General features: G+C 37.7%; 2 protein-coding genes across 6 annotated transcripts in view; one reads left to right on the top strand and one right to left on the bottom strand.

Annotated features, from left to right (window-relative positions):
• ANO10 (anoctamin 10) overlaps positions 1–16,720 on the top strand; it is a 133,696-nt gene extending 116,976 nt beyond the window's left edge. The window contains exon 13 of the mRNA XM_026068020.1: positions 15,059–16,720. Coding sequence (XP_025923805.1) covers positions 15,059–15,094 — 36 coding nt within the window. The 3' untranslated portion in view covers positions 15,095–16,720. The remainder of the gene's footprint in view (positions 1–15,058) is intronic.
• A 5,562-nt stretch (positions 16,721–22,282) lies between these two features.
• The window catches only part of SNRK (SNF related kinase), a 44,396-nt gene continuing 39,092 nt past the window's right edge, over positions 22,283–27,586 (bottom strand). For all 5 annotated transcript variants that reach the window (XM_026068005.1, XM_026068003.1, XM_026068006.1 and 2 more), the window contains one exon: positions 22,283–26,126. In XM_026068005.1, the coding sequence (XP_025923790.1) occupies positions 24,908–26,126 (1,219 nt within the window). In that variant the 3' untranslated portion in view covers positions 22,283–24,907. The remainder of the gene's footprint in view (positions 26,127–27,586) is intronic.

Raw genomic sequence — 27,586 nt, 5'->3', positions numbered from 1 at the left:
AAACTAAGAAGAAAGCTGTTGGTATGCATGCAATACACTGAGGAAATTATCCTGCTGACAGATAATTATCTTACAGATAGTTGCATTGGAATTTTATGAATATGGCAATGATTTTAGTATGACATTTTAATAAGAATAGAAAGTGCTGAGATAAGATCAAAAGTAAATTGACATTTGTCACTGTCCTTAAATGCTATTCACATTACCACACGACTTGGCTGTCCTGCCCGAAACTACATTGTTTAAAGAATCTTGGTCAGAAGTTGCCCATAAAGTTTTATTTTGTATTTATTGGAACTGCGTGTAATTCCATTTTGTGTTATGTCTTTTACTTTTTACTGCACAGCTTCCCTCATCATTTATCACTGATGAGTTGTTTCTTGAAGTCTGTCTCTCCCTTCAACTCAAACCACTAGACACTCTGGTTCTAATATTGAAAAGAGTTGGTGGTTCAGTTTCTCTCATTTGTTTTGTTTTATAAATTTAATTTTGTGCAGTCAAGTCTGCTTGGAGTAAGGAATTATGAGAGTATTGAGGCTGTAACATTTCTTTGTCTAACACAAGCCTGAGAGAACTATCTGTAGAACGGATAGTAGAGAAGTCATGCAAGAATTCAGATGAATAAAGTCTCTTTTATTGACATCTTACAGCATGAGATGGAATGGTAGGCATCAGGAAAAGGGGGACTGCAAAAAGTGGAATTCAGATTGTACAAAGTCACATGTGATATTGCGGGTAGAAAAAGTAGTAAGACTATTTGAGGAAGATATGCAAAATAACCTTCCTTTCATCTGAAGAAAAGCATTGTTAGCAGGTTTGTTTCCATATTATTCCTTGAATTTTAAAGCTCTCACTTAAAGTGGTCATTTCTATCAGATAAGGTTAGTTTTATAATTTCCCCCCTATATTGTGATTTGTGCTTTTTTTTTTTTTTTTTTTTTTGGTACTGGTGAATAAGGAGAGGAGCTGGGAAGTAGAATGATTGATTTCTTACCTGATAATTCTCCTTTTTCTAGCAACCTCTCTTTTTCGTCAGCCTATTTTTATGTATTTTGAAAAATGACTGGAAGTAGTTTTATAACAGTTTGATAAAGCAAAATTTGGACATAATTATCTAAAGGTTATTTTTATGTGAAATTAATGCTCAATAATAAATAGTAACATATACAATAATATATATATTAAATTAATGTTTATTGCTAATTAATTACTAGAGTACGTTGTCTGCCGAAGAGCTTCTTTACTGATGTGAAGGATAAATTGCCCATAACTTGCCCAGTTTCCAGATTTCACAGGCTATAAATGAGGAGGAGACTTACCAAGTTAATAACAAACAAAACCCAAACCCAGCCTGCCATTAATAATGTTGAGGATGCCCCCGAAAATACAACATAATACTGAGACTGCTCATCCCTATTGAATCATCCGTCTTACTTGTTCTTCTGCGTATATCTGCATGCAGTCTATACGTACACACTCACACACAGAATGAGAATCTGTTTGTATGGATGCTCTCAAGTTCCTGTTGTAGGTATATTCTTACATTGGCTTGTTATAACCCATAGCCTATGATTCCATTTCTTTTTATGGGATATACTCTTTTTCTTTAATATATTTCCTTACAGTGCTAATATTTGCTGGTGTTTCCTACTAAAATGGAAAATGATGCTCTGTCCTTTCAGTATGTGAGAGGTGTTAAGTTTGCTTTAGATTGTTCAAGAAGTCTATGGCTACAGTTGTGAATTATTTTGATTTTAGGAAAGGGTGAAACCGACTGGTGTACTTTTGCAGTTCTCTTGGTCCTCTAATGATACATGGAATTTTTACTCTTTGTTTTATGATTGTTTCCAGTGTATTTGAACAGTGCCAAAAAGGAAACATGATCATGTGAGCACTGACATTTTATCAAGCTGAAAGTGCAGAAAATGGATTTGTGGATCTTGTTAATATTTTGTAATTATTTATCTCGTCCCAGCTTGCTTATTTGATTTGCCCTGAAGGATCTGTGGAAATGTGTGTTCACCTTCCATCTTATAACATCACATAAATTTACAACAAATTAACTAAGTGACTCATTGGATAATAGTAACTCACTCCACTGATGCAAAATCGTATGATACTTTAAACATTTATTTAGAGTCCTTTGACTCTAAATTATTATTATTATCTTCAAGCCTTATCAACCCTATAATCCCAGTTTATCTCCTCACCTAATGTATAACGTCAGCACTTTTACTTGGCCTATCTATTAAGTTAACCTACATTTTGTGGAGTATAATACATAGAGGCATAAGTAGAAAATTYCTGCATTACGTAAAGATATGTATAAAAATAAAGTGCTCACTAAGTGAGCACTTACTGGCGTTTTTAAAGTTTTTATTTGTGTGACAGATGTAGGTACCTATTTTATATAGGACTTAGAATAAAATTTATAAGACAAGGTACATTTTCTGACAAGTGGTAATGTTGTACAGTGTTTCTATAGCAATAGGTCACAGAGTTGTAATCTATTACAACTAATGGGTTGAATAGAAATGATTGTAAATGTTTATGGTTGCATGTTAGATAATATATTTGTGATATATTGTGATGGATTAAAATTGAGAAATAGCAATGTGATGGTACCAGTAACCCAGGGTGCACAGTAAAAGCACATAAGAAACATTTCAAAGCTAAACATTGAGGTCTGATAGAATTAAATTAGTGTGGCAATTGAACATGAATCACAATAGTTAATCCCTCAGCGTATGCTAAAGCAGGCTCCATTTGCTCTAATTTCCACTGAAGCAAAGGAAGGTCAGTCTAGAGGAGAGAGTGGATTGAGGCAGTATATAGCTGGTCAACCCATTTATTTCTTGGCTTCAGTTTGTTGCCAGGCTTCACCCAGCCCCTCAGAGCAGAGTAGCAAAGTGAACGCTACTAACTGTATGTTGTTCTTCCTTTCCTCCCCACTGCTCCTCAAAGAAAAAGAAAAAGCAGAACGATGTGAGTGGGAAGAAGAGTGCCGCTTTCTTCCCACTTTGGGGTAGTGCTAGGCTTCAGGGACAGTCTTGCTGGCAATTTTCTTGCTGGCAAATCTGACCCTTATATTGACTGCAGATGCAGAAGTGAGCAATTTCTCAGTTCAGAGAAATAAAAGTAAAAGTCTGAGGAAAAGGGTGCAACTAGGAGGGCAGAAAACAGGACAGGGAGTCAGCAAGATATCAGAAAAGAAGTAAAATGTAAAGAGGAAAGAAAGTAAGTTGAGAAATGGGACAAAAATAAGAAGGCAGAAAACAAAAGAGGGAGTGTTTCCAAAGGCTTCTGAGAATTGACTGAACTGTTCTGTTCATGGAAAGGCCCCACAGACACCAGAATGATGTTGGAAAAACTAAAATAATAATTTCAATATGCCTGTTGTTTTTTGCAGTTATTCAACTTTTGTTTAGAAGATACCATTTTTAATAACTTGATATGAAATTCTAGAACTAAAAATTACAATGTTACTAAAATGAACCATTCTTATACATTTATACATATCTTTACGTAATGCAGGAATTTTCTACTTATGCCTCTATGTATTATACTCCACAAAATGTAGGTTAACTTAATAGATAGGCCAAGTAAAAGTGCTGACRTTATACATTAGGTGAGGAGATAAACTGGGATTATAGGGTTGATAAGGCTTGAAGATAATAAACTAATGTAGTCAGAAATCAGTCCTACATTTCTTTCCAATCTAAATCTCATCCAAAAATGTTTTTCTGTAGTTTTTCAGTTATACATTGTAGTGTGTTCCAGAGCACTAACGCAGATATCAAAAAACAAAGAGTACATACTAATATTCTGCCTGTCTTAAGATCACTGTTTGTCTTCATGTTACAAAGCTGCTTACAAATTCAAAACTGTTCAACCTGAAAAGCGTGGCTATTACTTAGCTTTAATTTTCCATAGCTCTTTCTTCATTGCAATATAATTTCATACAGCTTTGCAAAAAAATTGATGGCATCATTAGAGATGGAAAACCACAACATTTTTTTAGGGTCTCTGATAGCCTAGAGATAGCTCTGAAGAGAGGCCTGTGAAGAAAGAGCACCTGGGGCCTTTCACTGCTGCCCGTTGCCTCCTCCATGCAGCCCCCGGGAGAGCTTCATTGTTCCAGGGGAAAACAGGCGGGAGCTGCGCAACTACAGCACCCCAGCTTTCCACCTCTGAGCAAGAGAGGCAAGCAACCCGGAGCAAAAGAGGTTTCCTTCCCACCAATTTAGTAGGAAAGAGGAAAAGTGTTTTGTTCCCTCGTAACTTCAGAAGTACATAAGATGAAATTCTGCCTCCACTGAAATAAATGAGAACTTTGCCATTGCCTTGAAAGACATCAAAACTTTACCCTTCGCTAAATTGTTTAAAATTACTGTGGGCATTGCAGAGTAATTTATAAGTATTTCTATATTTGTAATTTAGAACCATGCCAGCTGTTGTAACTTTCAGTTTGAGGAAATGCAGAATTACAAACCACCAAATCAATATGTTTTACTTCATTTTCAAAATGTCTGTGCAAGCCAATTCAAAGTTTATTCTGACTATCATACATGCTTATTATACAGTCTTCTGCAGTGCTCTGAGAATAACTGTTCATATCCAGTTATGCATCTTAAATGAAAAAGGAAAGTTTGGTAAGCCTTATGTGTCGTGTGTACATGTGAGTGCACCTACATGAGAACTGCCAGATCAAGGTCTGTCTAGGTCAGGCCCCAACAGTAGCGATAAGCAGAGGAAAGCCTAAGCCTAGGAAAGAGTGAAGAGCAGGGCAGATATGTTTATTTCCCCTTAATCTCCCATTCTTCAGCCGTTTTCAGCTCAAGAACTTCCTGAGCCAGATCAAACCGTCAGCCCACCATAACTAATTTCCGTAATTGACTCTGTCAGAACAGGGATCTGGCTTTATCTGATCAGATGGATATACATATATTTCTATATGCAAGCCAGTATCTATAACTGATCAATACTCAGGCTTAGCGTGGTGTTTAGTTAAGGGAAAACAACTTGCCTCTTTTTCTGTGTGTGAATAGACTTTCCAAGAAGCAAGGTTCTTGAYAGAAGAGGAATTTGCCTTGTAGCAGGTATCTTCAATGCAAGAAGTAATTCTGTCAGTTGTGCTATTGCCATTCTAAAAGTATTTGCCAAGGAACCTTCGCTACACTTTAAAATTGGTAGAATGGATTTCTTGGGAATATTTATAAAATTATTGTAGCTAGCAATTAGTTACCAGCTCTATGCTGATTAATTTTTCACTGGACTATAAGATAATAGCAAAGCTCCCCACAGTAAAGTGGGAAAGAGCTTATCTTTGAAGATAATTACTAGAATGAAAGTGTTACTGGAAATTACATTGTAAGGACGAGAGTTTCCACAGGGGAGGAAAACAAATAGGGTAATCCGATAGGTCCTTTCTGTTTCTAATCTTGGATTCCTTGCCTATTAAGCTCTTAGGTGGACTTGAGAGTATTTCTTCTTCACCAAATAATTTGAAGTAAATATTATTATTTAGAATAGTTTCTCCTACTTTACTGCAGTGAAATGTTATTTTGTAACTACTGTGGATAACGATAACTTCAAAATTAAACTCACTTTTCATGCTAATGTGGCAGGTAAACCAAGAAGCAAATCCCTTTTTTTTTCTTAAAAAATGGCTTCTTAAAAAGCACAGTTGCTTTTGCTATATATCTGCCCAGACATGGTTCTCAGGCTAGAGTTTGCTGCCTACTGCAAGACAGATGCAAATTTTGTACCTACAGCATTTTGGTCTGTGTGTGGACCATGGTAGCAAGACAGAGCACAGACCACTATGCATAGCCATGTAGCCTCTGTGTTTATCTGCTTTTTATATCAGATTTATATCACAGGTAAAAAATTTCCAGAAATAGTGCCTGAAGTTTGGTTCTTAGTTTCATATCTGGAGTCCAAACTAGATTACCTAATTACTTTCCTGTGTAGAGGAATAACTTTTTTTTTTCTTTTTTGGAAACAGAGGAGGGCTCTGTACTGCTCCAGAAGTTTACAAATTTGGAAATAGAAGTGGACACAGATTACTGGTCAAGGAGAATACTCTTGCRATAAGGATAAGTGTGCCTTCATGCTTTTGTAGCATCTGACACAGTAGAGGGTGAACAGAGTGCTGGTGCTTTGTGTGCTCAGTTCGTAGGGTTTATGTGCCTGGATTGAAATGATTGCCAAAACTGTGATCAGAAAGGAATTTCAGATTGGCATGGGATTACTGAGTGTTTTTTGCCTTCTTCCACAGTGTGGGGCATAATTCGTTTTGAGAGACCCTCTAGGCTTTTCATGCAACTTATTCCCTTCTGTTGCATGGATTATAAGGAGATATGTTCATGCTCTTGATCTTTCCTGTGTTCTTTCTACAGCATTAAATAGTATAACTTTGTGGCTTTTGCTTTTTTTTTCTATAGAATTTATTAAATGATGTTGGGGAAAATTGTGTGGTTTTTGGYATGCATAATACTGGAGTGGACCCTTCTCGGCTAAACCTCTATTACATGTTTTTATGCACTGGAGGGAGACTTGTGTCTATAAGCCAGGAGGTCCCTTCTGGTCTTAAGATCCTAAAAAGGAGCATAGATCTCACATAGCTTTGCTTATCTTGAAGGCATTACACTGACATTTGTATTCTCTCAGAAGCCATTGTAAGATATGTATCTTTGTCTTCATCTGAGAGCTTAATCATTCAAGCAGAAGTGTGTGGAGGAAGGACTGTCTGCTGTCTCATTGCTGTGCCATGGACTGCCTTTAAATCCTTCACCACTGTTGCTGGCATTTTTTCAGACACTGGTTTCACTGTTTCTCTGCTGTGCTTCTCTGAATCATGAGGCCGGGTGAGTGCAAAGCACATGAGCTAAAGCAGTAAATTAGTCTGTGTTAAGCAATCTGGTTCTTAGCCAGACTGTACTGGTATTAGAGCTAGTATAAGGCTAACTCAGCTAAGTCTGCAGTTACGCTTCAGTCACACGTGTATCCACGAGTCTGAGTCCATGTCCAAAGGCCTACTTAAACTCTGAAAGTGCTGGGTAGTTCTCTTCTGTAGGATGAGTAGTGCTCAGGGGCATCCTGCTTGGAGTATAAACTTGTTAAGGGCTAGCTTCAGAGAGGAGGAATGGTTTATTTTACCCTTTTTCTCTTGATTGTAACTAGCAACTGCACAGAGGTGATTAGTGTTATCCAAAACTCCTGAGAAAATCATTTTTATCCTAATAGCTAGCTCACCCCCAACTCACTATAATGTCATTCACATGTTACTAACCCACTGACAAATTGCACCCTTAAATTGTAGTGTAGTCAATTTGTTTGACACAGTCACAGAATTAAAGAAATGCATGACTGACAGGCACAGAGCTCGAGTGATCATGTAGTCCATCCCTCTGCACTGAGATGCAAACGAGGTCTTGTCACTTTGGATGTTTTTGCATCATTGCTTTCTTAGCTAGTCAATAGTTTCTGGCTCCAAAATCTATTGACTGGCTGCTTACTGGATGAGACGTAATTGCATAACCTAAAGGAGAGAGCTCATGTTATGGTGTTCTGTCATGCTGTGAGCACGCTTAGAGCATATGCTCTTCATTAGACATTTAAGCATATTGGTTAATGTTGTATATTTATTTTTCACTTTGCAACTACATGGTCAGACACATTGTGAAAGATGTTAAATTTAGAAAGTATGGAATAAAATAGATAAAAATAATTTTAATGTTCTGAGGGTAGTATACATCATCATTACAACACAGGGTAGAAACATAAACTATACTTTTGAAGAAGCTACTATGATATCTAATGTGGCTTTTACTATTACTCTTACATTTTTATCCTATCTAGTGAACTAAAGATTCAGTAAAGGGTGACTAATACAGTAAGTATATTCTAATGAGTATTAATTAATACTTTGCAATTTAAATCAGAGACAATATGAAGCAGATCAGAAAAAAATCTGGAAAAAAATCTACTACAAATGGATTTGCTTTGTCTACTGTGGCACATAGTGTTATTAATCAGAAATAAACCCCCAAAGCATGTATTATGTGATTTTGCAAGTATTCCCTGACTATGCAGTTACTATTTTTGCAAACTTATTCTTGCATTAACACTAGCTTTTTTTGTAGCTGCTATTCTGTCATGAATTAGACACATGTAAAAGAAAAGAATAGAATTATTTTTTTAACACTGTTTGTCTTAACAGATTCCCACTCAAGTCTAGAGTCGGGGCATACTTCTCTGTCAGAATTCCTAAAGGAACAACTATAAAATCACTCAGCCTGGAAGGGATCTTGGGAAGTCTCTAGTCTAATGCCCTGCTCAAAGCGGGGTTGACACTGAATTCAGACCACGTTTCTTGGGGCTTTTTCTGGTTGGGCCTTTGAAAACCTCCACAGAGAGAGCCCACACAACCTCCCTGGGCCCCTGTTCCAGTGCTTAATTATCCTCGTAACGATTTTTTTTTTTATATCTTTATGACCACTTTGTTTCCCATTCTCTTGCTGTACACCTCAGCAAAGAGCCTGGCTCCATCTTCTCAGTAACCTCCTTGTTACTGAGAGTAACTCAGTAACTCTCAGTAACTCCTTGTTAATGGGGAGGTCCCCATTAAGCTGATTCTCCAGAGCATCTCAGCCTTTCCTCACGAGGCATGTACTCCTGCTCCTGGACCATCTTGTGGACTGACCTTTGGCATGCTGAAGTTAATCAATAGTCTTCTAGTACTGGGGGGCCCAAAACTCGACGCAGTATTTCCAGTGCAGTCTAGAGTGTGACAAGGTAAGGGCAATAATAGTTAGAGTGTTTGGTAACTTTTCATTTCTTACAGAGTTAGATACTGTAGTTGCTTACAGGGACCTTCTCATGAGAGTTACATAGTTCACTATCTGTTTCTTTGTCTATTATTTATACTTAAAATTCTTCTCACCTACTCAGCAAAAATCTTTGTCTGTTTAATGCCCATGTATGAATTTTCTTTATAGAGAATAGTTTTTACTAGCTTGGAGCTTCACAGGGCTTTTGGTCTTGGCTGTGCTAAATGAAGAAGTTGTGAAGTTGTTTTAAGAAATCTCAAAGTCTTTACCCCCTGCTTAAGTAATATTTTAACTGTAGTCTAGGAATAATAGCTTTCAAGAAGAAAGGACTTCAAGACTTAAGGACTGTACTGGATGACTTGCTGAAAATGAGCATTCAGTGACCATTCACTGTAGCTATGTGGAGTAACACAGAAGGCCTGGAAAACAGGGGTATATTAGTATAGAAGGCGTTTATTGCTACTGTAAACAACAAGCATCAGTTATCTTGTCCAGTTATGGCAGCYGTACCTTAAGAGGATGCTGAAAAACTGGTTGTATTCAAACGAAGCACAAAAATCACCTCAAAGCTGAAGCTCTTCTCCCTGCAGAGAACAGTAAATGTCACATGCAGAATCCATGAGTGAAGATTTGTGGTTCTGGATCCATAGTTACCACCATAGTTATAATCAGCAGTAACAAATTTCCATTAAATATGTTTTTATGCTTCTATACAAAAAGAATAAAATATTAAATGTAGAAGAGGCTTCTTGAGTTTTGAAGTAGGTGTTAATTTGCCTCTTATGTAATCGGCTGGTACTTAACGATTAAGTTGATATAGTTCTCTCAGGTGTCAGCAAATGGTTCAAGGCCCAAAAAACTCTTTATTGTGACTGTCTACTGTTAGAAAAGAATAATGTGAATATATTTCCATTGTATTTTCATATTGTAATTAATGTGAGAAACTGAGAAAAATTTCATGTAACACTACACTTTCTTTAAGCAGTAAACTCCTAATGAGCCATTCTACATGGTGAATGCAAGAAAAGCATAAGGTGGAGTTGCTGGTTAGAAGAAAAGCCGTTATGACTTCTTCACACTTACAAATATCTATATGCCTATTTATATGTATGTTCTTCATATATATAAATGTATGTGTGTATTGAATATGTATATGGAAAAGTACCAAAGTGGTGAGTCATTGAATCCTGGTTTCATTGATTTTTCATTTTTAAATGCTTTTTATTTTTTAAAATTATTTTCTTGAGAGGCTGAACTGTCATCAGTTTGTGTAACACACAGTGGTAAAATTAAGAGTAGTTCGAGGATGATTTACTAGGACCAAGCATAACTCAGAAATAGTAGTGTTCTGAAGTATGACATCTCGGCAAATATAAGAAATTGATATTAAATAGAAAAAAACGGAAATAAGGAATGCAAAGAATGTTAACCTTCTGATAAAATTTTGGTTGTCCCATAAAAATCACATAGGAGAGCTGAGAATGTTTTATTCGAATAAAAAATATGTGTGAAATGATCACTGACAAAAATAGAAATGCTGGGTTATCAGTATCGTCGCCTAGTGCAGAAAGAAGGTCACAGATGTATTTGCAAGACAGGGTTGGTGAAACGCAGTGTGCAGCTCTCGCCACAAGAGCACAACGATGCTGCAAAGTGCTGCATAAAGTGTCCCACCTTCATCAAAGCAGCCTGCCTACGCAGACCATGAGATTAGGTATTGCATATTGGGGCATGTTGTCTGCAGAATCTGCGCTTAGGTATTAAAACTGAAGGTGAGCCACAGTTCTCATGGTACAAGCAGAAGCAATCTGGATTTCTAGTGAGGCTGTTACTTGAACACAGCCCTAGTGCTGCTGTAGTAAAATCCTTTGCAACTCAATTATTTTTGCTTCAGTTGAAGTCTGTAGTGCTATTTTGTATTTCTGCTAGTTTGCATTTGTAGTTATTTCTTTTACTTGCACATAGTAGTATTGTTCATAGCATTAAATAACACAATTAGACATCCTTAGACCCTCTAATTGCAGTTGCTTGTAGTTGATCAAATACAGTTGATACCCTGTGTATTAAAATTTATTTTGTGTTTCTGACTGTGAACACAGAAAGAAGGTAGCCTCATGTTACAGGCTTTGTACACAACTGTTTGGGGTGTGAGAGTATCAGTGATGTTTTATTATTTTTAGAAAATCTAATTTTGAAATATAGTGCAATATAATTCATTGGTGAGACCTATTTGTAAACCACATTGAAGAGCTTTTGCTATTTCTATTAAAAACAGTGTTCAATTATATTATGTATGTTTTACCAAGAAACTTAAATGTAATAAAATGGAAATAGCAATTTCTTGTATTACAGCAGATAAATATTTAGAGCAACTCGTAACATTAGAATTTTAGAATAAACTACACCACGGCCCCAGTACAATAAGATACTTAGTTAAACATATGTCTTAATTATTATGTATATACATGCATAAGCTACTTTTAAGTGTGCTATTTAAAACAGCATAGTAAGTTACTATAGCCACATACAAGATACTCTTCTTAGGTGCCATGTTGAGTCAAGCCTAACTTTCTCGGTAACGGTATGGTAGGTTTGATTGTCCAGTGACAGGCRTCACGTACCTATTTGGCAGAACAAAAGCAGGATGGAGTACGGACTTGATTCTGAATTTATTTGGGTGTTTCTGGGTTTGCTTGTTGAAATTAAACTCTTGGTAGCCTTAGTTCTCAGCTGGTGATAGACCAAGAATGGTTTCCTGAGCTAACTCGCTTCTGAACTATGCCTCTGCTTAGTTTACATAGGCTTTTAATACCCCTCAACTTCTACTTGTTTTTTTCTGACACTATATATCTAGTGGATTTAAAAAGTAGACTGAGAGGTTTTTGCTTTCCCTTTTCCTTTATTTTTAAAATAATAAGTAGAAAAATACATATAAATGTCATCTTTTTGATAGAAAGATTTTTAACTCAATTCCCACAGGTGCGTCAGTGAGCTTGTTGGAGCCATCAGGGGAAAGGTGATCTTAGTATAAAAGGTATCATGAGTTCCCCTTCTCAGTAACAGAAAAAATACACCCCCTTTCCCATATGTTGTCCTAGAAAAATATTTTCCCTGTGAAAGAAAAAGGAATGTTCCCTTTCACAGTAAAAGAAAAGAAAATTTAAAAAATTTTCAGCATGAATTTGGCAAAGAATTTCATCCTGTCTAACGGTGCCTCCACATGCAGCTTGCAGAAGTGGTATTTTTTAGGGGAGCCTGGTGTTGCCAGGTTTGCAAAGTATGTTTCGGTATCACAGAAATTAATAAAGAAGAAAAGAAAATCCAGTTTTGGGGGCTCTCACTTTGCTTCTAATTCATTTCCTGAAACATCCCAGTGATGGCATTAGGACTGTTCTGGCCCAGGCTGTGCGTGCCATGGCAGCATGTGAAACTACTTTAAGAGTTTTTCTACTTGCTGGCTCACTGAAGAATCTGGGAAATTAGTTTSTTAGTCAGATATATTTTAAAGTAAATGTTAATGTTTACTAGCCGAGAATTAGGCCAGTTAAGTTTAAAGAGGGCCTTCAAAAATAAATGATAATAGTCCCACTTGTACAGAATTTTTGGACAGATTATCATCTGGTCATCATTAATAGTAATATTATGTGCTTGAGGTTTTTTTGACAATTTTGTGAGCCAAGCAGAAACCAGAGAATAAAAATACTTTTCCAGTTTTCTATATTCGTCATCAATCCCAGTGCTATTACAATGCCAAGAATTTAAGAAAATCATTCTAAAATAAGTGAGTTAGGTTTGAATTTGATGAGTCATGAACTGAGTTAAGTTGCTGTGTTCTGTATCTTTCTAATGTTTTTATATTGGGATAGAAGTCACTTTAAGTGGCTGTAGTTTTATTCAGAAATTTATTTAAATAAGTGAAGCAGGATGTAGAAGAGGAATCTGTATTCCAGCATTTCACCAAGCCTTTTTTTCTGCACTGTTGCTATGAAGAAGCATATAAATATTTGTATCACAAACTAATTTTAYTTCCCTTATAGGTGTGGGATGAGAATGCAGATAAAAATTGTAAAGAACAGCTATTGTGGGTGGTTTTTATCACGTGGAGTAATTTTTTTTCTTTTTTTTTTTAATGCATTCAGGCACAGACTAGCAGCAAAAGAAAATTTGAAGGTTTTGTGTTAAAGAAATCCGACATCTTTATGTTACAGGATAGAAATTGAATGAAAGTGTCCATTGTGTTTTCAGTTAACTCTTTTCCAGTTTTTTGCTAGTATTATTAGGCATCTGTTTTTCTACTAACCTGAGTTTATTAGACGATTTATATAAAATCAAGTAGAAGAATAAAAAAAGTTTAACTCTGAAGCATGTGTCCAAAACATCCAATGGGTGAATGATATGGAAACTAAATGGCTGCTTAAGAGTTAAAAGCTGCATAAAATTATTTATCTATATGATCATTGACAGTTGTTTATGTTCAGCTCTTTCCTTCCCTTGTCTGTCGAATTGTCTGGAAGACGACAGCCGGGCTGGGCACCGGCCTGTCGACCCTGAGCTCTAGCAGTGCTGTGCATCTCCTTTCCTTTGCCCCGTGCCTTGTCCTTTGGGTTGGTCTCCATCTAGTCTCCTTTCTTTGACTTTACCTGTCAGTCTCTCTTCAGTGAATCAACTCACTGCAGTCAGTTCTTAGTAGATCAGGATGGATTCCGGCTTTCCACATGTTGAAAGACCCTTACCTGATAACACCAGCTGATGTGGGAGCTCCTTTTTTGGTACAGTTTCAATTCGTCTCTTCTTGCCTTTGTAAATTCTGTGTTATGAAACATCCTCTTTAACAAGAAGCTTCAAAGAGCAGCTCTGGTTTCTCTACTCAGCAGATACTTTTGACACCTGGAATTGTTATTCTGGCTTCACATGGAGCACTCTCTTGTGACAWCCTAAGATAATGAAGACAAAAACCTTTAACAATAGCTTTGGAAAAACACACATCACCGTAGCTGCCCTCTACTTCTTTCTTTATATCACAGGATGTGTTCATTCAACTTAGCAGCAAAAAAATTGGCAATACAGAGAAAATTAATAACAATTAGAGCTTAACATTCTTGCAATGGGAAATTGGGGGGTGGACTATTCCAATAGTTCACTGAGCTTTGAAAATCCCCTAAAAACGTAAGTATTTAAGACTAAAAGACTCTTTTAAGATTTTTTTAAAAGATCTATATGTCTTCTATATATTCAAGACTTTTCAGTGAACAGAAATTTTACATCTTTAAAGAATGTACCTTAAAAATGTACACACCACTTGACCAGTAGGTAGATTCTCCCACTAACAGAGCAAATTGCATTCATGTCTTCAGAATTAATATCTGTTATAACAAGGAAAAATTATATGTTTAAAAAAATACTTTCCTTTTGTGTCTGAGATTTTGTTCTCACAATCCTTCATTGTGGTCAGTATTTTGATTATCTGAAGTTATCTTGAAGAAACATCCCATATCAAAAAATATGGTTTTTATTCTGTCATTCCAAGATAAGTTTTCTTAATTTCAGCCTGATAGATTTCTTCCTAAATGTAAATGTGGATTTCTACTCAAACCCTTTAGCTATTCCCCTAGCATTTGTGTGCTTACTGCCATTGTTACAGATAATAGCTGGTGCTGCATAGGAGCAAATAATGTGATTGTCAGTTATCCTGCAAACACACATCATCAGAGATAGGACTCAGGGATTTCCAGGAACAGTCATGGTGATGCCAGCTTACACAGTATAATTTTATGAGCATAGTTATTACTTAAGAGTGGCAGAAAAGAATTTCAATACAGTGGTAATCCCTGGCTTTCATTTTGCCATTTTACAGMAGTTCCCCCTAGTCATGAGTTTGAGGGAAAAGGTTATTCTGTATCTGTGGGGCCCAGGATTTCCAGTGTAAGGAGTTTATTAATGTTATTCATCATGAAAAGAATTAATTAACATACAAATTGCATCATCAATTGCTGAGTCTGTTGGTGGGAAAAGCAATAACTCTGTTAGAACTGTTTTATTTGTACAGGTCATGCCTACAATAGACTTGTGGTTTTGTTTTTATTACCAAAGCTTGAATTAATTTTTTGTGTAGTTTTATTTTTCTGTTGGATTCAAAACCGTCCTGCTTTCAGATTTTGCTTGTTTAATTTGTCTTGCTAACACAGCATTTAGCATACCTTTTCTTTTTTTTCCTTCCCTCACAGCAAATGAAACTTGCTGCTGAGTCACTGAAGGAATAAACAGATGAAGGAACGAAGATGACTAAAGCAATCGCATGTGAATGTATGCACTTCTTGAGCATTTGTTTATGATGCTCTGTAGCTCCAAGTGTGCACTCTGCCATGTATTCAGTAGGTGGCACCTGTTTATACGATACTTGGTAAATCACCATTCACTGCTTGACACGGTAAAGAGGAGGATAATAATTTCTCCCACTCTTTCTTACTCTTTTTTCACAACCATTTGTGAAGCAGCACCAAATAAAGCACTCTAGCTTATGCAAGGTCAGGCTGAAATCTGCCAGAGTCGCCGCTACTTCCAACCAAATATTCAGAACAAATCTTATGATTAAGCATACAAAAGCTCACTATAGTTTTGAACTGTAACTTTGTAAAAGAGAAAGAAAATAAACCCAGGTACACTAGTACTTAATTCATGGTGTACCATCCCTATTGCTCCTTTCATTCTTGTATTACAGTAGTTAATCAGTCCTCTATTTTTTTCAAAGATCACTTATTAGCCACTGTTTACACCTAGCAGATCAATGTAAATGTTTTATATATTATGTAATGCAATGTATGATTGTTCCCTGAGGAATGTTTGAACACTAACACTATGAAGTATGCACTATATTCTCCAGTGTGCTAGTTATCTAAATAAACCCAGTTAAAATATTTTCAAAAGCTGCATAAAAAGCATTCAGTAGGAAACAGATTGCTGATCAGTAATTTATATTTAAAAAAAAAATAAGTAGCAGTTATTTGTATATTTATTTTTTAATTTACATTAGCTTTTGGTATCACTTTCCTGGCTCTTTTGAACTATGTGGTCTTCTGGTTAAATGAACTGACACTAACAGAACAATTAAACTTGATACTGTATACCAGTTACTCGTGTATGTAGTGAATATCTTAATTTTTTCTTGAATTTCACAAAATTTTCCTAATGTTTCATTGCTTTCTGAGAGTAATAAGACCAAAATCCACATTGCTTGCCTCTGTGACCTTGAAACAGTTTATTTTCTCCTGCTGTGACTGTCAGCTTTGGTAGATCTAACTTATGTATGACACTTACTGGAATCCTGTTTGGGAAAATCTGTAGGTATAATAAATGAAGGTATTTGCCTATTTTCCATGTTCCATATTTCTGCCACAGGGCTCCCACAGCAGAATAATGCAAGTAAGCCAAAATAACGCATTCTGTCTGCAGTTTAAAATTAGCATTTCTCAAACTCTGCAAGTGTGACCCAGTAAGAAGCGACTCAGTTCCCTTGGGAAGAGGAGCAAAGACGTGCTATGGTTGCTGTAAGTATCTGTGGCCCTGCCCTGCCTGACCGGGAGGGACCGTCGATGGGCACGTGTCTCCCATCGTCCAGCACTGCCGAGATCCCAGCTGGGGGCTGGGCTGAGGAGGGGAGCAGCACGTGCTCCCTGGCTTTCTGGTTTCTTGCCTACTTTGATCTGAAGTAGCCCGCATTTAAAGTTTTAATCATGCTGTCAAGTCAATGTTTTTGAGTGAACATTTCAGGAGAACAGAAGTCTGTGGGATGGGTTCCCACAGATCTGTGGAATATGTTCTGTAAGCTTGTAATGGCCATTTTGAAGGGATCCTGTTGGCCTGTTAATTCATATTGGTTTCAGAGTGTAACGTGGGCATGTTTCACTCATGGCAACGGTATGCGGTATCTGGCATAATTTGTTGAGATTGTTTGGAAAAGGATTTGAGTCTTGTCTCAACTGTGATTATGTGAAAAAAGATTATTAAAAAGATCAGCAATGATTTTTGAAAAACTGACTTGCTGGTTGTCTTTGTGGTCTTTACGTTCTCCCTGTTTTCTGCAGACCAACAGGAAAATCTGTGGTGGGGCTTAAGTACCTGGTGGGAATAAGTGACATTTGGCTCTCTCCCTTGCCTTGGGCAAATCCCTTCACTTCTGCTTAGGTTCCTTATCTATAAATGAGGATAATACCTGTCTCATGGATTCTCCACCTAAAGTTATGAAGTACTGAGGAATTATGACTTTCCCTAGTGAGTGAGAAGTATAGGAATCCTTTATTTTATAGGGATTAGAGTTTATTCTAGATAATGGGAGAATCTCTTGGCTTAGCATCACTATACCAGCTCCTACACAACATGATAAAGAGCATTTCTGTCCAAAAGAGCATTCAGTTAAGTTTGCGGAGAAGGATTACCTGTGTATTGCCAAGTAATATTTTGTCACTGAACTGAAATCTACCTTCTCTTCTCTTCCTCTGCAAGCTGTTCTTTCTCCTTGTACTGGGGCTCTGCTCTGTTTAGTACTGTTCGATACTGGCTTTTGTTTCTTTTTTTTTCCATTTGCAGTGTCATCTATTTTTATTTCTCGTATGAGAGAAAAAAAGTTCCTGCCTATGCATCTCAATGTCTCTGTCTTCCTGTTACTTTCTTTCTCTCTGTTGTAGGTTCATTTGTAAAAAATGTGGAAAAATGGTGGGGATGAAAACTGCTGACAAAAATCTGTTTTCAGATGAAAATATTAGAAAGAAAAATAAGTTATTTATCAGTAACTGGCATTCGCAAGCTGCGTAATCTGTATGTCTGTTCTTAGTCTGGGTAACTGTTTGCCTGAGGCATTCAGGAGTGGAGACCTTTATTTTCCCTTTGCACTCAGGTCTGGTCCCCTCGCGCAGAGCTGACGTATGAGTCCGTTGGTCAGAGAATGCTCCCACACAGTTTTTCTCAACATGTAACAGAGAAGGGCATAGTGGGCTATGAGGGAAAAGGGGAACGGGCATTGGAAGTGAACGGACACGTAACCACTTAGATCAGAGGTGTCCAGTCACTGGCAAGTGTCTTCTGTCCTCTTCCTTGGGGTGTCATCGAGCAGTCTGCATACAGCAACAGCTGAAGCCAGATCTCAGGCCCTTCAGGCACACACTGGTTGGTTCGCCTTCAGTGATGGTGTGGTGGTTGTGGAAAGTGTGAATGGGCCTCAGGATGGCGTGTTCCTGGGGCTTCTCCCCATGCAAAGAATGACTCCATCCTTGGGGGTTCACAGGGGACCTGGCACAACCCCTCACCCGGCTGGAGAGTCCCAACACAGAGGTGGCGCTGGCTCTGGCCCTTTCAGGAATGCAGACAAACAGATGTGGGTGTGTGAGTTTTTCTCTTTTAATGTGTGAGTCTAAGAAATAAAGTAAGTAAGTTAATCTCCTGTCTCAAGCTTAGAGAGAAACCTAGGATGAGTTTGGAGGGGCATCTTGTTTGGCAAGAGGGCAGTGTGGGAGTAGCCTGTAGCCTGGCTCCTTAGCAGAAGCAATAGTAACCAAGAAAGCTGTTTTTAAGGAAAACTGCAATGATAAATAGTTTACTAGTGATACAAAAATTGTCTTATCAGGTGTGTGAGCTGCAGGTCTGATCCCGTGGCCCAGTGGGATCTGCTGACTCGAGACCTCTTACTAAACTTGCCTGACTGCAGATCCTCATCAGAGTTCCTGGGAACTTGAGACCAGTAGGATAGAAGAAAACTGAGATCTTCACATGAGATAAGGTTCTTTCTTAAGCAGACAAGCGCTTCTGCTTATTTTAGGCTATCTAGATCTATGGGAGTCAGTGTCAAATCTCGTTCAGGAGGACTTACACTAAGCACCAAATTGAGTATTTACTCCTTATTCAGATAACCAAAACCAGTAGGAACCATTCCTACTACCAATATGTGCTCTCCTTAGAAAAACATATTGTGTGTAAAGAGGAGAGCCAGCCTGCACTGGGGCTCTCAAGGGCAACTTGCTGGAACTGGTGGAGACTCTTCTCTGAGTATGTATTAGCACGGCTCCTGGGGAAGGAGATATCTGGGAGCACTCACCAAGCAGCTCAGAAATTTTGAAACTAAAATATTTAGGCCCATGCAGGAGGAGCCCCATCTCCCTCTACATTTGAGGCACCTGGGACAGCAGTGGGATCGGAAGGAAGGTGCTGAATACGCTCCTAGTCCCTGGGAGCAGGAGTGATCCTGACATGGAGCTTGATCCAGGCTGGCCATAGTCAAGGACTCCAGGGGTTTCATTCTGGAGCCGAGGGGAAGCAGTTGACTACTTTGCATGTCCAGTCCTTGCTGATGACACCAAAAGCATCTGACAGATCTCCTATTCCTGATCCATGAGTCGGAGAGTTGTGTGCCAGGACCAGGTCTGGAGCTGGCAGCTGAGTGCAGTGACTCATGTCAGCCCTGAGCGCTGATGGCCTCTGGACTTAGAGGAGGGGATCTCTCTGCACCCTGCTTGTTGGTGTGAAACACCATGATGATGGCATTTGTCATCACTGGCATGTTGATGATGATGATGATGATGATGATCCTGGGCATGGCCTAAGAAAGCTTGTCAGCCCTTTCTCCCAGCTCTGCAGGGTTGAGCTGAACCTCTCCCAGGCCATGGGCACTCGAGCTGCCTGAGTGCATGTCCAACACAATTGCCCAGAGTTAAAACAGATCCTTCCTTGTCCTCCTACCCCCACCCATCCCCTTATTTTTCAAAAGAGTRTATTGAGAGGGAAGAAGTAGGAAAACATTACACTAAGGCTTACAGAAATTAATTGCTAGAAATATTTAACATGACATGTCTGAGAGCCTAGTGAAGTTCTTGCAAAAACACATGCTTTTCAAGTCTTGTAAAATATCATATATACAGTACTTGCATTTTTYGCATGACGTAACTCTTCTACCATCTGGGAAAGTGAACAGGAATCATCTTTTTCTATTGTAACAAACAGACTAATTGATGTCATTTACAATTTCTGTTACAATACATACAGGCCAAACTCAAGTCAACTTGTTACAGGTTATTCCTGTTTTAAGCTCAAAACATAGTCACAGCCTGTGCTTCAAGAATCAGGAAGAATAAAACAACAGCTACAAAATGTTGCTCCTGAGAAAGGAGAATGAGCTGTCCCTCAGTACAGCGTACCTACTTGACTTTGATGGTGGGTCACTGGCTTAGGTTTAGTCAGTAGGCAACTGAACAAGGGAGTCACTGTTACGCTTTCCCAAGTGTGGTCACCTAAAGAAGTTATTATTCAAGCACCTTTTATTGAAATTAGTGACAGATAGATCTGCTCTGATTCAGCAACATAAACTTATCTGCATCTATTGGACAGGATGTCTCAGTGAGTTTCCCACTTTGTCAGTTTTGTTTTTTTTTTTTCTAGTCTGTCCAGAACATTCCAGTTTGCCTCTAGTCTCCATTTTTATTGCCAAACATCCAAGTTGGGTATTCTCCATAACCAGCTAGCATGTTTCTTTTTTTGCTAATAAAAAAAAAAAAAAAAAAAWCCGGCCTGCATGTCCTAATTAAGCCAACAAGGCAAGCTCTAGACGCTCTCGAAAAAGGGGAGGGCAGTGGGAGATGATTGCTGTTATGCCTTTCCTGAGGCAGGATCACAGCCCCACAAGTTCCCTGACAGCTGGCTGCTGCTTGCCTGCTGTTGAGGCTACCACAGTTTGTATTAACCAGAGTTAAAAGTTCACCAGCAATGGCAAGGTCTCAGAGAGCTGCAACAGCCTGTGGGTAGGGCTTCACGCAAATAACCAATCATAAAATGAATTGCATATGATTACATAACCTGTTAAATGCCATTAATCCTTATAAATGTGCCAAATGCCATGTATCCATATCATCTCCAACTGGTTATGGTTTATGCTTAGTGAGCAGATAAATCATAGGCTCAGACTGCAAAAGGCCCCTGAATCAATTGCTGAGAACTGCTCCAACTACAGGTCATTTGCTTGGTTTAACGTGACAATTAGCACTTACTTACTCTTTAATTAGACTTAAGGTCTTGAATGGTGGGACTATGAAGTCCTTTTCAGGACAGTAGAGGCAGAGCCTTCTGCACTGGGGAGTCTGGGCTCCCTCTGCATCTCCCATGAGGCATCATTTGCACAGKTCTTTTTTGCATGACCAGCAAAACATCCAGGTTAAGGGTAGAACAGTAATGCATGGTCATGCATGACACCACACAGTATCTGACAGTTTAGTGCATATTACTGTAAAACATGCTTGGCAGCTGATGTTTCAGAAGCACTGGCTTTGGTACTGGCTCTGCCAGCCCTCTTCCCCACTTGAAATGCTTTTCACAGTACTGCGAAATAATATAGCAAAAAAACTAGTAGATACATGTTATGGCACAGAAGTCATGCCAGTAAATTTATAAGTAAGTGGTGACAGTGACAGCATGTGCATGTATCTGAGCTGAGGTAGTTCAGTTGTTCTCTAGGTTATAGTACTTTATCTTAGACTAAACCCTTCAGGAGCAGATGTTTTCCAACACATGGCAGTCTAAACAGTGCAATGTGGGGCACAGTTGTAGAAACATACACTGTGAAGCAGTTGCATTAAATAAGAAGTGTCACACTTGACAGCAGAAACAGAACAGTAGCATGCATTCAGATAAAGGTATGCCTTAAACTGTGGTTTTACATCTTAAGTGTTTTGGGTCACAATACGTTTGTCTTAAGGTCGTCCATCTTTTAGTGTACAAAGTCAGCATGCTTCGCTATTCACTTCAGCTGTACATCAATGCTGATGTTAACATCCTTTTTTTCCTATAACCACTTTACATTGCAGAGAAGTACAGCACTGGGTTAGGTTTGCATTAAAAATGTTCCATCTGCACTGATGAAACTTCAAAGAACTAAACTTTTTGTAGAGAAGTTTACATCCTTTTACATACCACCTAAACAGACTGGGCAAAACTGGCATATGACCAATCATTGTGCCTAGTGAGAAAAACCTGAGAAGAGTAAAGCACCTTTATCCAACATTAAACAAAAAGATATTTTAACAGGTGCCAACCATGACAACTTTTAAACCAAGATGAGCAAATCTGATCTTATCTGTGTACCAGAATAGCACCAAGTTAACTGAAAGTTTGCAAATAAACTTGCGTCCACACACAAAGTTGTACTGTTTCAAAACAACTAAGCTTGCAGTTCTTCTAATTTGTTAATTTAAATTTTTAAAAATTTGTTATTTTATGAGAACTTGTAACAATGAATGATGTTCAGCATTGACTATTAAATGCTCGCAGAACAGAGAATTCATTCTCAGCAAACAGGGCTTTGGAAGTTCTGATCTCCGACAGGCTGCAGTGTGGGGGAGTGAGCTTGTGCTTGTGCCACCCTCATACTGTACAGTGAACACCGGGAGTAACAAACTGTACTGACATGCAAATCATAGGTTATGCATCAATCAAGATATCACTTTTATTAACTGGATTTTCCATTTCTGTCGCACACCATGAATGTTTATACAACGAAAAAGCCAAACATTGCTGGAAGCAATAAGACCAGCTGATATTTCTGTACCCTCTTAACACACACACATGGATTCTTTCTTGGTGAGAAATTTTATATTTCTGTTCTGTTCATTAATTCTGCTTATTTATACTGCTACTCTTAAAATTCTGTTTCAAGATTGTCACATCTTAAATACAGATGAAGTTGTTAGAGGTACATTATTATATATATTTATATATACACATACAGAAAAATACAAGACTAATTGTTTTTCCACAATATTTAATTTATACACTACTGTAACTATATGCAACTTTTAAAGACACGTTAAGGGGTACAAGAAACTGTTTACTTGCTCTAAATAGTTTGGTCCAATATTATCTTAATGTAGTGGTTATTCTCGCCCTTCCTTTTACGTGACAACATAATACAACATACACCACATGCACAATCATTCACCTATCAACAAATGGATAAAGGACACCACTCAAACTAACATTTGTACACCCAAAGGTTCAACCAACCATACACAACTAATAAGGCTATAATACAACTATGCAGCATAAATGGTCAACACTGCTGTTCTAAAGTGAGCACCATATATACATTTGTATATAAAAACATTGGAAACAAAATACACCTGGGGTTAGTTAAAAGGTGCCATTCCAAGGCTGTACATAATATCAGGAAAGAGTATTTACAATACTTGGAAAAAAGCTGCAACAAATAAGTTTATTGCCAATGCCCTTTATAAACTTCTCTCCGACTTCGATGTTACGCTCACTGTCTGTGAACCACACATCTGATTTCTGGCCCTTTATAAGATCCCTGCTCAAAAATTTCAAGCAAATATGTTCTATGGCTTCACCCACACATCTATTCTTGTAGCTTTTGATTTATAAATATCACACTGACTAAACTGCCTCTTAAAACTTTAAAAAGTAAAATGCTTATCATTTGCTTTTTTTAGGAAGCAGAATGTAAAATCCCTAGCTAGGCTAAACAGTAAGAATATCCCATGCAATTTAGACTCTCTTAGTAAAGTCTTTTACTAATCAAGAAGAGCTATTGTGAACTGTAGAAATTATGAATAAACATAACGCAGTTCTTTGGTGCTCTACTCACTCTACAGTGGACCTGAAATGCATTGTATTTGACCATTTTGCAAGTGTTACAAGATGCTAAACAGTGTAAACTTCTCTCAGACATTCAATGTCTGGCCAGGGCGCTGCTACATAATACCACCAGTTTTACTAGCATTGCTTAGAAGACCCAGTGCACAGCATGAAAAAATAAAACATTCTTGCCCTTCCCAAAAGTAGGAATCTGCAATATATTTTATTCTAGATAATAAAATTCCACAAAAGTTAGTTCATCTGGTCAAAAGTATCCTTTTGTACAGAAATACTCTAAATCAAGACCTTGCCATGGCAATGGGAAACCAAATAGAAAAGCTAATAGCTGTAAAATAAATACTTATATGCTGTTTTTAATTGATTTTATGAGAAAACATGATTATTGAGGGAAAATAAATGGTGTACGTATGGGAAACAGCAGTATTTTAAGTCTTTAAAAGAATCAAATTTAATAATGAGAAAAATGTAAATGACAATAGCATTTTCAATTTGCATCCAATTATCTAAAGGTTTTTCATCCCTTATTGCCTTTTGAAAACTTGGGGGGGGAGGCAGTACAGGGAAAAAAACTAAAATACTAAGGTAAGTGTCATGATATACTAATAACCAAAGTAATTTACACAAATACTTTATTTTCAGTTAGAATGCAAAAACTCAGAAGTAGACTTAATAATTTATCTTTGTTATATTAAAAAAAGAAGATTGTCTGCTTGTAATATTAACATATTTCTATGGGAAAAAGCTGCCTTACAAATCTACTTGCTTTTTTAGGAAAAAAAAATTGCCTCTAGCAAAACAAGATCTTTTCAGTTTGATTTTTGAGACACAACTTTATCCATATCATAGCTTAAGACAAATAGGTGTGGGTTTAAAATCATATTTCAAGATCACTAATTTTCAGTGCATCTTTGCTTTGTACAAGCCTTGGAACATCTGAAAGCTCCCTGAGGAGTTTTCAGCATCAAAACATTATTGCTTTGGTTCTGTTTCAGACACATAGAAGTATGCCACATATCACATATTTTAGATATCACAGGTCAGAACAAGAATTAACATTTCACAAGCAAACAAAGCTTCTCTCACTCTAGTTTAAGTGCAGAACATGAAACTTTTAAGTGCTCCATTTACATTAGGATCCAGATACTCAATTTAATCCAGATCTTCCATAGTAAAATTATAAATGTAAAAATTACACAATAAAATAGTCTGCTCTGTTGGGAAAGAAAAACATATTGGCTAGCAGCATGCAAAGACCATGCATTGTCATACCATCAAGCAAACACAAAATTAAAATGTAATAAATAACTGCTCAAAGCCCACTTAAAAATATTAAGACAAGAAAAGGGAGTTCAGTGACGTTCACAGCTCTGAACAGGAAGAATGATGTTGTCAAGTAAATTGAGCTATTAAAGTCAGGTCATTCATTGTCAAATGACATGACAACAACTGGTTTGACTGGAGGTACACAGCAGTCCCTCCTTCGGGTTCCGCTGAATATTCACAGATATTGTCTTTTCACAGAGAGGTAGTTGTAGCACATTATTTTTCAAGTTCCTGCTCTTTATCCGTTTCAATTCATTTGCTGTATCTGACATTTGGTCAGAAAAAAATTTTAGGCTGCCCAACGATGAAGCCTGGTTTGCACTTCCACTGGAACTTATACACATTTTCCATGTTGATTTCTCCTGTACTTTTACACTGGAAAATGACAGATTGTTTTGAGGATCAATAATGTATTTAGTACTGCCATGAATCTGTGAACCTAAGCAAAAGCTCATCAACTTCAGGCTTTCAACCAGTTCCCCTGCACTTTTAGAYGATAATTGCATTGAGTTTCCAGATCCAGCGCACCTACGAGTGGAACCTGAAGTGTTGTTGGTGCTACCACTGGAGCTACTGGAGGGACTTCCCCCACCTTTGTTGTTATCGCTCGGGCTTGTTTTGTCTACCCCTCCRTTTCCGTTACTTGGTTTGCTTTGTCCACCACCATCTCCTTGGCTGCCAGGTGGCCCTTCGCTACTATCCCGTCTATGCCAGGAGTAAGTAAACCCACTATCTTTATCTAGGCGTCTCCTACTTTCTGAGTCATCATCGCTCGTTTCTGAGCTGCTGCAGCTCGAGCCCCGTCCCTGGCTTTTCCTCCTGTGATAGCGCTTATGCACTGTGCTAGGTGAAGCAATGTTCATTTTTAACCTGCTAAGCTTTGGGGGTAGGTTCTCATCCATGTCAAACTCATCATCTGACTCGCCCTCCTCAAAGATTTGATTGAGGACTGGTGCACTCTTTCTTGAAGTAAGACGGTTTGTAACTGAAGGCTTACGGCGCAAAACAACTTGAGTAGAAAGAGAAATCGGTTTCTTATCTTCTTCATCCTCTTCTTCGTCTTCTTCAACCCTGAACAAGCACTTTCGGCCACTTGTAGTGGGTTTTAGGCTCACTGATGGAACTACTGACAGTGCTGGTCCAGCTAATTCAGGGATATCCTCTTTCTTTGCTGGATCACCAAGTGCCTTGCTTCTGTGACCATTGAGAACATTTTCAGCCGTGCGAGCTGGAGACTGAGGAACAGTTGCATGGGAGAGAGGAGAAGCTGTAAGGTCATCCTCCAGATCTTGGGGTACATCAATTTTTGTTGGCCATGATTGCCTAAATAAACAAGTATAAAGGATAAAAGAAAAGTTAGATCATGGTGAGCATTTAAGATGTAAGAAAATATAAGATCTGCACAAAAGGAAAATAAATAGTACCACGTAGACTGGCTTGCAGAGTGGCATATTTGTAAATAGCAATACTTGGTAATTAGAAAGAAGGAAGCATTTTCAAAGAATGTGCATTCCTTTAGAAATGCTGTTACTTGAAAGGCAAGTTGTATATACAAAAACATGGTTTATAAGTTCTCTTGGTTGCTATCAAATGAAATAATAAAAAAAAAAAACCTCCTTTCACGGCTTTCAGAAAACTAATTAAGCAATAAAAATCTTTAAATAGTTTTCTGTCACAAAAAATACCTGACTAGAGCCAATGTTTACAGAAAGATATGAAGTATGCAAGTGATTCAAACACAATCTAAACAAATACTATTGCAAACTACTTTTAATATGAAGCTATTATTATTTTTTCCAGTATTCTCTAATACAAAAAATCAGATTAGAATTAACGCATGAATGAGACTGAAAAGTTGAGTCAGAAGAAATGTTCTCTAATTTTCAGTAAGCCTCATTCAGACTAAGTTCTGTTTTACAAAATCACCTTTAATTTAAAGCACGTGAATTGAGATCATATGCGTATTTGACTTTAACTGAGGAACTGCAATACAGTCATGTGAATTCAGGACTCAAATTGCTTAAGAACATGACACTTAAAGAGCTATTTTAACTGTAAGTGAAAGTTTAACATATATGACTGTGTACTAAGCATTACCCTCAAATCAAAATGTAATGAAAGAAGTGACCCTTGAGACTAAATCAGTCTTTAGTCAACTAGCAGCTGATGTCTTATCTTCAGTATCTAAGCAGATATCTAATGTTATATATTTTACTTTAAATCCTGAAATATATTGTAGTTTTTCCCTGAAAGCACATAGAATGAATTAACAACAACAAAAAGCCTGTCAGTGTCTTACCTCTACGCCTGTATTTTCAAAGCCTAATCCAACGGAAAATAAATAACCCCTTAAAAGGTGTAAAGATTCCTCAATTGCTTCACTCAGCATAACCTCTGCATTTCATGTACAGAACAAGAAAATTCCTCTAACCATTCAAATTAAGAATTACCTTTACGTTTAAAAAAGTTTGCCAATCACATAATTAAGACACTCTAACATACCGTATGAAAAGTTGTCATAGAAGGAAAGTTACAACTATAGGAGAGTTCCATTCACATAAAGACAGCATATTGCAAGACATTCCCAGACATATTTTGAGAGTGTGCCAAAAAATAAATCAAAAAAAGGGGGTGGGGGATGGTACTGCACAACTCTAGCCCCGTTCAGAACCAAGGCGCAGCAGGAACACGAGAGGGGAAGCAGTGAGTGTTGCACACTCAGAGAGCATGACCCTGGACATTTGCTTGCACAGTTCATCTGCGCAGAGGATCATCCAAACTCC

This window comes from Apteryx rowi, unplaced genomic scaffold, assembly GCF_003343035.1.
Source record: "Apteryx rowi isolate R43461 unplaced genomic scaffold, aptRow1 scaffold_266, whole genome shotgun sequence".
Classification (NCBI taxonomy): Eukaryota; Metazoa; Chordata; class Aves; order Apterygiformes; family Apterygidae; genus Apteryx; species Apteryx rowi.
The sequence above is the reverse complement of the archived record's forward strand: the minus strand, read 5'-3'. Positions and strand labels throughout refer to the sequence as shown.